The 12,102-nt window shown below is 38.5% G+C and overlaps 2 protein-coding genes across 3 annotated transcripts; both read left to right on the top strand.

The window, feature by feature from the left end:
- The first annotated feature begins 496 nt into the window (after positions 1–496).
- Positions 497–4,021, top strand: LOC144092941 (ER lumen protein-retaining receptor 2). The gene is made up of 5 exons (XM_077626120.1): positions 497–807; positions 1,829–1,929; positions 2,097–2,255; positions 2,353–2,605; positions 2,934–4,021. Exons 1-5 carry the CDS (start codon positions 717–719, stop codon positions 2,966–2,968), a joined length of 639 nt encoding a protein of 212 aa, XP_077482246.1. The 5' UTR covers positions 497–716; the 3' UTR covers positions 2,969–4,021.
- Positions 4,022–4,677: 656 nt separating this feature from the next.
- Positions 4,678–10,117, top strand: LOC144092921 (uncharacterized). 2 transcript variants are annotated; one of them, XM_077626088.1, is made up of 5 exons: positions 4,678–4,981; positions 5,072–5,274; positions 7,311–7,418; positions 7,480–7,603; positions 8,153–10,117. In XM_077626088.1, the coding sequence occupies exons 1-5, from the start codon at positions 4,957–4,959 to the stop codon at positions 9,940–9,942; spliced, it is 2,250 nt and encodes a 749-aa protein (XP_077482214.1). In that variant the 5' UTR covers positions 4,678–4,956; the 3' UTR covers positions 9,943–10,117. The 2 variants fall into 2 exon arrangements, with proteins under 2 accessions (XP_077482214.1, XP_077482213.1); XM_077626087.1 differs by having other exon boundaries at positions 7,308–7,418.
- The last annotated feature ends 1,985 nt before the right edge of the window (positions 10,118–12,102 follow it).

Here is a 12,102-nt window from a genome sequence, read left to right as displayed (position 1 = left end):
ATGTGGACTATCTAAAATTGGTTGGGTGGCTTTTATAATGTCCTCCAATTCTGGAATGAACCACATTCAGACTATTCAAAGGGTTCAATGGCTGGTGTCCAAGGAGGAAGCCAGGAAGCCTCTTTGACTGATGATGGACAAGAAAAGTTGACATTAGGTTTCTGAAAACAAGGATACTGTTTACTTACTGTAATCATGTCACTGAAGATGAACAGTGAACGATTACTGTTTACTAGAGCTATGCCCTCTAGAGCCCAACGATAACATGGAGAATGATTATTCCTTTTGCAAACTGGGCCCTCAGGGCAGTGTAAAGACTGCGATTTTCGCGACAATCGTGGGCACACGTAATATCTTCCATTTTTGCTAGTTTCCCACTGGCTTGTACTTAGTTGTTTACAGTACGAAATTCCGAGTTTATGTCGACACAAACGCAACGTTGCTTGTCATAAATTATGTTAATAAGGACCGCAACTCCTCTCATTGGCTGCACCCTGGAGCAGATACGATGTCCTATTGACTGTTGTAGTCGCGGTCACTTCCCCGAGCCACGTCGCCCAATACTCGCCATTTTTCCTCGATTTTTGCGAGCTACAATTCAGTTAGTTTCGTGGTTTTCCTAAAAGCGACTAAATCTCGGATTTTTCGTTATCAAACCCACATTCATCTATAATAGGGTCTCGCTTCTCGCCACTTCTGGTGTAGCTGTCTGAAACATGAATCTTTTCAGGCTAACCGGCGACCTGTCCCATCTAGCAGCCATCATCATCCTGCTTCTAAAAATATGGAAAACCCGGTCCTGTGCCGGTGAGTCACCACATACCTTTATTATCTAGTCTTTACCACCTAAAATAGTGCCGGTATTAACGTCAATTTAAGTTACACCAGACGACTATGCATACTTTTTTAAATAACAGCACACTAGTAGCTTGTCAAGCTATTTTAGCTAGCATGCTAATGTCGCTTGTCACAGATGCCCTATTTCGTCTAGTAAATGATTAAACACTTCTTTTTAAACACCGGAAATGCTACCCTGTTTATTCCACTTTGAATATTTGTGCTGTGATCAATCAAAAAGTAGTGATTTGTTTCGGTCAATGCACGTTCGTTATTTCAGCCTATTTTATCTGTGTAGCGGGGCCCTCCTGTAAAACGAATTTAAACAAAAAGTGGGTTCCTGTACTGTTGTTTTCATTAGAATGCAATTTCACTGAGAACTGAATTTGATACTTTTGTAGCTTTTGGTTGTTCATTCACTGAAGTGGCGTGTGGCAGCACCTTGAAGTCAAGTTTTATTTCTTTAGTCTTATTTAGCAGGTGGCATCATTTGGCTTCTTTATTCCCCTTTCAGTCAAACTGGATGGTGTACAAACAATTAGTGTACAGGTTGTGGTATACCAGCACAACATAAATTGGATTTGCATCATACTCTATTCAGTGCAAATCTGTTACTTTTTAAAAAATCTTGGACTTGTGGTTGTTTGTAGCATTGTACACAACACTAACAGGCTTGTTTTTAACAACCAAAGGAGTTGACACATTATTCCAAATTTGAATACATCGCAAAAGTCAGGTCATTTTGAGCATCATCTATAAATTGCAAGATATTTATACACGTAAATGCATTGTAATTGTACTAGGCTCATTTATTAATTGTTGCTGAATATTGCACAGAAATGAAAGGTCTCACAACTCCATTTGTATATTAGTTGCCCAAAATAAACTTGTCATTTCAACAAGTGGCAACATAGATGTGGAAATATCTTGTTATCCAATGGATGAAATAGTTTTTTTTGTTTTTAATGGAACCCGTTTGGTGTCTCCTCAGGAATCTCTGGAAAGAGTCAAATCCTGTTTGCATTGGTCTTCACCACCCGCTACTTGGACCTGCTTACATCCTTCATTTCCCTCTACAACACAAGCATGAAGGTAAGACGTGTTGCTAATGCAAATGTAATGTATGCGTTCCATTGTAGTTTTTCAGTTAGCATTTGAACACATTTGAAGCCCTGTAAGATGAAAACTTGTCATACCATTGTTGACTAGTAATCCCTTGACTAGATATAAGGACTAAATCTCTTCTTATTTTCTTTCAGCTCATTTACATTGGATGTGCATATGCCACTGTGTACCTCATTTACCTGAAGTTTAAAGCCACGTACGATGGAAACCATGACACATTCCGGGTTGAGTTTCTGGTCGTCCCTGTTGCTGGCCTCTCGTTTTTGGTTAATCACGACTTCTCTCCTTTGGAGGTCAGACATTTTGCGTGTTTGTATGCAACATATATTGCCAGTAAACATGATTCTCACTATTTACTCAACTGCTATCCTTTCTTTTGTCATATGCCAGATCCTGTGGACATTCTCTATTTACCTAGAGTCGGTGGCCATCCTCCCACAGCTCTTCATGATCAGCAAGACGGGTGAGGCAGAGACCATCACCACTCACTACTTGTTCTTCTTGGGGCTCTACAGAGCCTTGTACCTCATCAACTGGATATGGAGGTTCTACTTTGAAGGATTCTTCGACATGATTGCCATTGTTGCTGGGGTGGTGCAAACCATCCTCTACTGCGATTTCTTCTACTTGTATGTTACGAAGGGTGAGTCCAGACGCTTTTTCACGTCTCTCTCTGAATGTGCTTAACTGTAAAACATTTGATAACCATTCTTGCGTTACATATTTTGGGGTTCCAATACCATTTTTGAGCACGTGATGGCTCATACTATACTGATACAACACCGTTTGAAAATATTCTGTGTGTATGTGTATAAGCGGGTTCAGAAAATGAATGAATGCATATATGTATACATACACATAAACATGTATATATCCGTAAATTGCACCTTTTATCACCCAATGAAAATATTTTACACACACAACTTGATGAGTTTTGCTTCTTTGCTTAAATTACTTTTTCTCTCTTGCAGTTCTTAAAGGAAAGAAGCTGAGTTTGCCTGCTTAAGTGCCAAAGAGTAGTGTATTAGCAGACACAAAGTAGGGGACTGGCCAGGACGAGGAGTCACGCGGACCACTTTCACCTACCCTCGTCCCCTCCACCATCACTCCCTCCCGCCAGAGTAAGATGCTTGAGACAGAAAACAAGTAGGAGTGGCTGTCTAACTCGTTTTCTGACCAGCATAAGAACATCCGCTGAAGCTACTCCATTTTGTTGGGTATCTGTTTGATGCATCTTACTATAACTTTTTAAAATTACCTTGTATAAAGGAAGGAGAGAAATGTGGGAAATATTTTCTACATAAACTGTTTACTGAAGAAATGTAAAATTTTGTTGCATTGACAATGTCATCTGGCCTTTACAGTTGTGGAATATTTTGAAATGGTATGTACATTCTAAATAAACGCATCACCTTTCTTTCAGTTTTATGTTGTGGCGAATACAATACATCCTATTAATTTAGTGGGGGGGAATAAATGTTTTCAGTTTTAGTAGTAAATAGCTCTTGTTTTTTGAACACAGGATTTTTTCTTTTACAGTAATGGAAATTACTGTTAAACGCATGATTGGAGTACAGGAGTGTATTCCTGAAGTGCTTTCAGAGTTGATTTATTACAGTGTAATATGGGATACATTTGGAGTGACATTTTTATTGTTGCATTATAATGGGCATTATGAATATTATTCCACAATAATAACTAGATTGCTAAACAAACATTGATCACAGTCAAACAAATAGACAAATGCTGACCATTTGTAAGTTTTTCTCCACACATGGAATTCACTGTACTAATAATATTTCTAAGATACTCCTTCATACAGGTGTTTTAATATTTCTGGTGGGTAGAGGAGATATCTAAGTTCATTTTGTGTCCAATGAACAAGAGTCCTACGTTCCCACTGTTGTGTATAATCGTAACATTCTCTCCATTCTCCTGCTTTGCTAAATCATCTGTAGTTAGCATTATTTTTTCTTCATACAGGCAACTCTAAACCTAAAATTTTCTGAGCTTTTTCTACATGTTGCCAATGCCACAAGAAATAAAGACTAAAATGGCTGATTGTCTGGTGGTTAATATTGCAAAGTAACTTCTAAATACCAATGATTATTCATCCAGTAACAATAAATATACAAAGTACTCGGACAATTAGGTACTAATAGGATTCCAGTGCAGGACAATTTGAGTCAAAAGAAATTTAAATGCAACACACTTGCCACATCCTTTATTTGTAAACAAACTTTGAGATTTACCTATCTCTAGCCTAGGTTAAAAAGACTGAATTCGGAATTGGAATACAATATAAAACCGTTGTGAATAAGTGAAAATATTCGTAGTAAATAAAATTACTATCTCTTTCGGTATATTTTTAACGGATGGCACTGACACAAAATGGCCGACAAATGATCACGGCCGTTTCACCTTGGTCATAGCACGTATTACACATCTAGTTCTCCATATATGCGATATATGGTCAGAATCTGGTACTATAAGGGGTTGGAGAACCAAAGTGCAGAGTTAAAACAGCGAATAATCCCCCATTTTTTAAATTCTTGACGGGGTTCTAAAGAACTATTTTTGTAAGTTTCCATGCCCAACGAATTCAGGACTTTCCACTCGTAGGGCGTATAGTTGTGGTAGTCGCAATCTTGGTATGTTCTTATTTTTTCTTTATGATTATGAATAATATTTGTATAAAAAACGTGTAGTTACAGAAGCAGCCTTCGTAATAAGTTACGTCATCAGCATGCGCTGAAAAACCCATGGACCTATCACCGAGAACTTTCTTCTTCAACCTGTTTGTAAACAAACCCATACAAATCTTGCGTATCGTCAGAAAAAGCATGGCTAGATTAGCGAACTGTAACATGTGGCTTTGAAATAACAATATTTGAGCGGATGTTTAAAAGACTGACGTGTCTTAAAAGCTTACTGACGTGTGAAAAGAAAGATTGTTCTAAGAAAAAGTGGCTGCATTAGAATTGCGGACGGGGCATGAAAGGCAATCAAATGGATACAGGTAAATTCATTTATGTGTAGGATATACTGTGAGTTGCCATACGTGCAACCATTGTATGGTATCTGATAACCTACTTTATTTTTTATTTAGCTTTGCAACTTCCTATCTCAGCCTTGCGTCTCCTGGTGTCACCAGTTCAGCTCGTCTCTGCTGCAGTCTGGAAGACCATTGAGCAACAAGTTGTGACCGATTATGGGATGGTTGAGGATTTTGTTTCTGTGGTCACAGACATATTGCCAGACCTGCTTACCGACTCTGAGCGAACCCAACTCATACAGGACCTTACAACTCGGGTAAGTTGGTGAAGGATTTATGGGCACATCATTATCATTTATTATACATTTGCCTGCACTTGAGGAACGCTTGCTTGGTTTAGGTAAATAGTCACTAACATTTCATTTCTTGCTACCAATGAAGGACGTTTTGTTTATTCTTATTCAAAACAAGATGTGCTGAGACACCTTGGAGTGCTTGTGCCTTCTTGTTTTTACTATAGTGGTGAGATTCTGAACGTATTTTAGAAACTCTTGACATCCCAAATTTGTTCCCCACTCCTCCCTTTAGAGTTGGGACATCCATGTAATCATGGATGTAATAAAAAATGGACAAAAAAGAAAAAGCAGAACGCCTTGGAGAATTGCAACAACTGGTTCCCAACGACTGTCCTCCTTGCAAGTGAAAATCCAAAAGGGTGTCTCCCCTCTTCATTTCTGCATGCTTCTATGTATGTCTAAATGGCAAACCTGACATTTAAAAGGTCCTTCTGAGCTGAGGGTCCATATACCTGACCGTGGCCACAGCATCTCAGACCCATATCCGGTACTGGGCTTCGGCTTTGCACCTAGGGGCCGAGGGTTCACGAGTTACCGAAATAATGAAGACATCTCTAGTTAGTGTACATTCATAAAATGATTATGAATTTGTGCGCTCGGGTCAAGGTGACGGCAACGATAGAAAACCCTCAAATGCTAGTTACTTTCAGGTGAAAGAGACAGTAGTCTTTGTGAATTTTTTTTTTTTTATCCTGTGCTAGTACTTCAACTCCAGAAAATTGTGTGACTGCAATGTGTATTTGGCGAGGGGTCTTTTAAACAGGAGATTTAAGGGCAGTCATCTATAGAGGTAGAAGCGAGAATCCTCTGCCACGTGTGGTAGAAGGATTACTACAGACGAAAAGTATAATTGTTATCTTGTTCTAGGAAAGTCATTTTGCACACTTAAAAGTTTAAGACACTGACACTAAAAATGGGTAAATCAAACAGTAAAACTTGATTTAAATGACCAAAAACTAATATGTAGACACACAGATGATTCATTAGCTCCCTTTATATAAATTCCAAGTAATTGACAGTGCATGGCATTCTTCTCCGCGACCGCGTTGCAGTCAACTTTTAGATGAAAACTCAGCTGAAAAGGTTTGCGATACTCCATGCAAAAGAACTACAACTCTTAACTACAACTATACTACCCCAAGCTGTACGCCTAAGTGCCTAAACAACATAACATGAAAACTTAAGGACCCTGAGCTAATAATGTGCTTTTGATTCATACAGTATCTCAGAAATACTATGTGTGATGATTTTTATTAAGATTTTTCCTTCAAAGTAACACTTTGTACTCCCTATTAAAATATTAGGGAAAAATTGTGAATCAGGAGGCGGCTTATACGCGAGAAATTGTAAAATTCAACAATTTTAAGGCAATTTTACGGGGGTGGCTTATATGCAAGTAAATACCTGTAGATCCTTTTGACTATCATTTCTTTAGTATATCAATATACATAACAGCTGAGCTTTGTTGGTGGCCTGGGGAAAAAGGTAGGTCACGGGAAGTTGTTTCCTTGAAAAGGGTAAATTGTGGGAGGTTGGCTCCTTGAAAAGTAGATCTTGAAGCAAAACAGTTTGAGCACCCTTGTGGGAGATTTTTTTTTATGACTAAAACAGTTTAACTCCACCAATGTCTTTACATTCAGACTGTCTTGTTGTAAACAAGATCCAATCACATTTAACGAACAATTGAATACAGAAATTCAGGCCATTTTTTCCAAATGATTGTCTTCTTTTTTGTGCAGATGTAGACTCATGACATTGCATTGTCTGTTTCCTCTTGTAAATTTAATTATTTTGTATGATAGGCAAGGCAAACTTATTTGTATTGCGGAATTCAACACAAGGTAATTCAAAGTGTTTAAATCATAACATGATAAATAAAAGTCACACTAAATCATAAAGACAGTTACCACAATTGAAATAGGAAACAGTAAAAAGCTAAAGTATAATAATATAGTAAATATCTTTTAGAAAACTGACATATTTGTTGTCTTCAGAAGGTTTTTCCTGTTGAGTCTGGATCATCATACAACCAGACTCTAAAGTCCATCATGGAATTATTTCTCATCAGACTAGAGGCATTTCTTCCTGGGCAAACTTTCAAACAGGTAGATACAAGAAAATATTATCACATTTCAGACAAAATACTCACAAAACATTTTCATTTAGGTAGCCTCCATGTGTGGTGAGGGGCCTTCTGTTCTGGGAGAATGCTTGAAGTCCATGCACAGCTATGATGAGCTCAAAACCGTTCTTCAGTACAATAAAAACCACCGCCAACATGGGCAGAACTGTAGGTTTTTTCCAATTACTTTAAAGTGTGATATCTCTCATTTTAAAACAACGAAAACAACTTCCACTGCAAATTTGTATCTTTTTTTTCTATTTTTCGATTTGATTTGCCAATTAATTGGCAGGCAGTTCTGCTTCTTTTACAGTAATCCCTGGAATATCGCGGTTAATGTAGACCAGATATAATAGAAAAATCTATTAACTTTTTTTTCCCTTCAGTGTCGAGTCCTAGTGGCAAAAGTAGCTTACGCTTACGAGTTTCAGTGTGGATTTTCAAATTTTTATGAATTAAAAAAAAAAAATTATAGTGGAAAAAAAAAATCAAAGTAGTGAATTTGCGATAAGTGAAGATGCGATAATGGAGGGATTACTGTACTAATGTATATTATTGTTAACTGTTTTTAAGATTAGGTTCTACGTACTTAATTTGTGATTAACATTGTACATAGAAGCCTGATCCTAGCTACCTAATTTGTGAATTTATGGGATGTTTCACAACTGATTGATACAGTAATAAAATGTCATAACTTTTTTTTTTGTTGCTTCACAGATATTCGCTCCAATGATACCTGTATCATGACTGCTCCCAAGAATGCTGCAACTAACCACCATTGTTTTCAAGACACTCCAGAGTGCACAGCTTCTCCAAACGTAGAATCTGAATTAGACATGGCGGTTCAGCTCACGGTTGAGAAGGATGAAGCTTGTGGAACTAAAGAAATTACCAACAAGGAAGAAAACATTCGTCAAATCAATGATGTCTGTATTGAAGAAAATGCACTTGATGGGTCTTTGTCGTCTCGACCTCTTCGTCCAAACCGAGGTCTTAAGATGAAAATGATTTTGTTGGAAGAAAAAAAGGGACTTAACAGTGAAGAGGATCTCCCAGTTAAAAAATGTGCCTCCAATCAAACCCAATCGCCCGTGCAGAGAACTCCTGATTCTTCTGATAATGCAGATAATGGAAGTGAATATTCCTCTTGGTCCTTCTATACGGATGAGGACACAATCAGTAATTTAAGTTCATGGTCGAGTAGCTCTAGCCTCTCGGATTGGAATGAATACGAAGTGACCCTTGACAGTTCATCTCCAAATTCATTGAAAGAGGTCACTTCTGTCATAAATGGTAACAACCCCTCAAAAGCCGTCAGGGCAAAGTGTGTATTGAGCCAAAAGGAAGATCCTTCCAAAAAGTCCCGTAAAGTCGAGTGCTTCATCTGTCATGATCTAGTGAGGACCAGCCTACATACTCACATGAGAAAAATGCACTTCCCAAGTGGTGACTATGTGTGCCACCAGTGCAACGCCAGATTTAAACGGCTCTCATCTCTGAAGACGCATTTAGTCAAAACATGCTACGACCAAGCTCAGCAGCAGATAGAGCCTCGCTCCGGGCAAGATCTTTATAAGTGTGACCACTGCGAAAAGGGCTTTAGGTACAAAATGTCACTGGAAGCCCACAAACGGACCCACAATGAACTCTACTGCAGCGTGTGCAGGAAAGTTTTAAAAGATGCAGCAACCCTAGAAAGGCATAATGCCTCCCACACAGGCTTTCACTGTACTCGCTGTGAGGAAACATTTCCTCGTTTTAAGCCCTTGCGCAGCCATTATGAACATTTCCACAATCTTAGCAAACCCTTTAAGTGCAAATGTTGCTCAAACACGTACTCCAGGCTGGAGTATTTAATCAGACACGAATGGAGGGACAGTGGTCATCTGCCGTTCCAGTGCAATATTTGCAGTTTGAGATTTAGAAATGACTGTGATCTTGTTTCCCATCAAAGGGTTCACACAAAGGAGAAACCCTACCTCTGTGGAGAGTGTGGGAAAACCTTCTCACAAAGAACCAATCTACTCCGCCACCACCGTTTCCTCCACAGCGAGTCTAGAAATGAAAAGAAACACTTCTGTGCTGATTGTGATAGATACTTTAAAGAAGAAGGAGCTCTAATAAAACACCATAAAAAGAAACACCTCAAGGAACTCACCCGCCATTTATGCCCATACTGCGGTAAGACGTTTTCTGCCTCGGCCATCGCTCGACATAAATTGTTGCACACGGGAGAGAGGCCTCTGAAATGCACTTTTCCGGATTGTAACAAGTCTTTCTTGTCAGCTCCCGAGAAGAAAAGGCACGTTCTCTTGCACCACTCTACGGAGCGACCCTTCAAATGTGATACCTGCGGAAAGGGTTTTGTCACAATTGGTTTACGGAATGCCCATTGTAAAATCCATTCCGGCAAGAAGCCGTTTCAATGCGGTATCTGCTGCAAGGCTTTCTTAAAGCGCTACAGCATGATTCGGCACAAAAAGCTTGTACATGCAATTTCAAGTTAGGATTGACAGGCTATCCACCAAACTCAATTATTGACTCCTAGGTTAACAAATTCGGTTCCTTATATATGTACCTAAATTTAGGTATACCTTTAATAAGGACATTTTGTAGTCTATCAATAGGCTACCCCAGGGGTCGAGAACCTTTTTGACAAAGAGCAATAAACAATTCATATTTTCTAATGTTATTCCTTGAGAGCCATACTCCGAATTTAAAAGTCAAACTACATGTAAATGGGTGTCTTTTTTGTTGTTGTTGTTGTAATTTCACCACTTTTAAAGTGTAAAAAACTCAGAATACTTTTGACAACATTCTCATGCAGTTGCCAATCAACGAGAGTATGCATCCTAATGCAAAAAAATGAAGATTAAAGCAGCTCTCACCAGCGGTTTCCATATTTTAGCTCACAGGTTAGCGAAGAGTCAGCTGCACCCATCAGAAGAGCCACATGTGGCTCCCGAGCTATAGGTAGGGAACCTATAGCTCGGGAGCCACATGTGGCTCTTTTGATGGCCCCGGGTCTACCCTAATAAACACAGTCCCCCATTATTTACTGTAAACTAAATTCCGTACTGCTGGATAAACTATTCAATTGCCACGTCATTACCGAGGACCCACTGTACCTTAGCGTGATATTGATATTCAAGCTGTTGACTGGATTAACTGGATAATTTCAATAAAACTTTAAGAAGTCCTGTTACTACTGTTCCTTTTGGACAATTTCATCTTCGTACGTTCTTTGTGTCTTAGCGCTTTGGCACAATAAAAAAGTCATGGTGTCTTGACCTCATCAATCCACGATGAAATGAACGTGGAGATATTTTAGAATGGGTGGCGAAAATGCGGCTCCCAGCCAAAATGAATGCAACTCTTATCGTATGTTGTATACTCTGTGGTTCTTTGCCTTGTTTCATGTTTATCTTCTCTTAAAATGCACTCATCAGGGCCCATTGGAAACAAATAAATTACAGTAATCCCTCAAATATCGCGGTTAATGTAAACCAGACATGGCCACATTAAACAAAACAAAAAATGCAAAGTATTAATACCACAATAGCAAAAAATAATTTTGCAAATTGGGTTGTTTTTTTTCAAGGGGAAGAACGTGTTATGGTGAATAATATGGTTTTAATTGTGTTTTTGTGTGTGTGTCCTTTTAAAAATGGGATATACACAACTGAGAGATGCTGGAAAATTACTTGACTGTGTAGCTTTGTCCGTCTTTTTTTAGCCATTAACACTTTCTAGGCGTCTAAATTTTCCTGCACTTACACAAACATTATTGTTTTGGCAAACCTGTTAATAATTAACTATCTACAAACACGGCTGAAAACTTCCATTATTTGCCTTGTTTTCAATTTTTTAAATGGGTAAACTTAAGTGGTTCATTTAGTTCAGTTGAACTTTGCTAATATTTAGAGTCAACAAACCCCTCCTCAAATTGTATAAAATGTAAATTACGTCATGAAATTCATGGAAGTTTGTTGACTTTGTGGGCAGTTTAAACGATGCTTACATGCCAAATCCTGCCGCTCAAGTGAGCATTTGCATTTTGTTTACAATTTGTAATTTTCTTTTTGCAAATGCCTACACTTTCATAACAAAATTAAGTATTATATAAAAGCTCAAACAATTGTGAACACTTTTTTTCTACAATTGACCCTAAAAAAGTCACTGTCGGCGCCCCGGTGGGTGAGGGGTTAGCGCGTCCGCCTCACAGTGGGGGACCTGGGTTCGAATCCGGGTTGGCCCACCTGTAGGGAGTTTGCATGTTCTCCCCGGGCCCGTGTGGGTTTTCTCTGGGTACTGGTCAGAAATGGAATCTACAATAAACAACACTGCTCTCCGGTGGTCAAGTTATAGCAAGTGTGACAACCAACCCTGCTCTCCCCTATTTCGACTCTTAATGTAATTGTAGTTTTAACAAAAAAAGAAAAAAAACGTTGATCATGAAACTTGAAAAACAACAGCAACAACAAACAATTCTAGGAAATTCGATCCAAAGGTACTTCTGAACAATTTAGTTATTTCTTGAAAATATATTGTTTTAAATGGGCCGTTTGACAAAAGACAAAACTAATTTCTCAGGTGTATTATACAGTTAAAAATGATTCGAACACAGGGGAAATTCCGAGATAATTTCTTTTTTTTTGCAGCATCAA

This window comes from Stigmatopora argus, chromosome 18 (assembly GCF_051989625.1).
Source record: "Stigmatopora argus isolate UIUO_Sarg chromosome 18, RoL_Sarg_1.0, whole genome shotgun sequence".
NCBI lineage: Eukaryota > Metazoa > Chordata > Actinopteri > Syngnathiformes > Syngnathidae > Stigmatopora > Stigmatopora argus.
This window is presented reverse-complemented; position numbering and strand designations above follow the sequence as displayed.

Coding starts and splice junctions, on each gene's coding strand:
- LOC144092921 (XM_077626087.1), top strand. CDS start 4,957: ATGAAAGGCAATCAAATGGATACAG. Junction 5,275..7,307: donor TACAGGACCTTACAACTCGG/GTAAGTTGGTGA, acceptor TGTTGTCTTCAG/AAGGTTTTTCCTGTTGAGTC. Junction 7,604..8,152: donor CCGCCAACATGGGCAGAACT/GTAGGTTTTTTC, acceptor GTTGCTTCACAG/ATATTCGCTCCAATGATACC.
- LOC144092941 (XM_077626120.1), top strand. CDS start 717: ATGAATCTTTTCAGGCTAACCGGCGACCTGTCCCATCTAGCAGCCATC. Junction 808..1,828: donor GAAAACCCGGTCCTGTGCCG/GTGAGTCACCAC, acceptor GTGTCTCCTCAG/GAATCTCTGGAAAGAGTCAA. Junction 2,256..2,352: donor ACGACTTCTCTCCTTTGGAG/GTCAGACATTTT, acceptor GTCATATGCCAG/ATCCTGTGGACATTCTCTAT.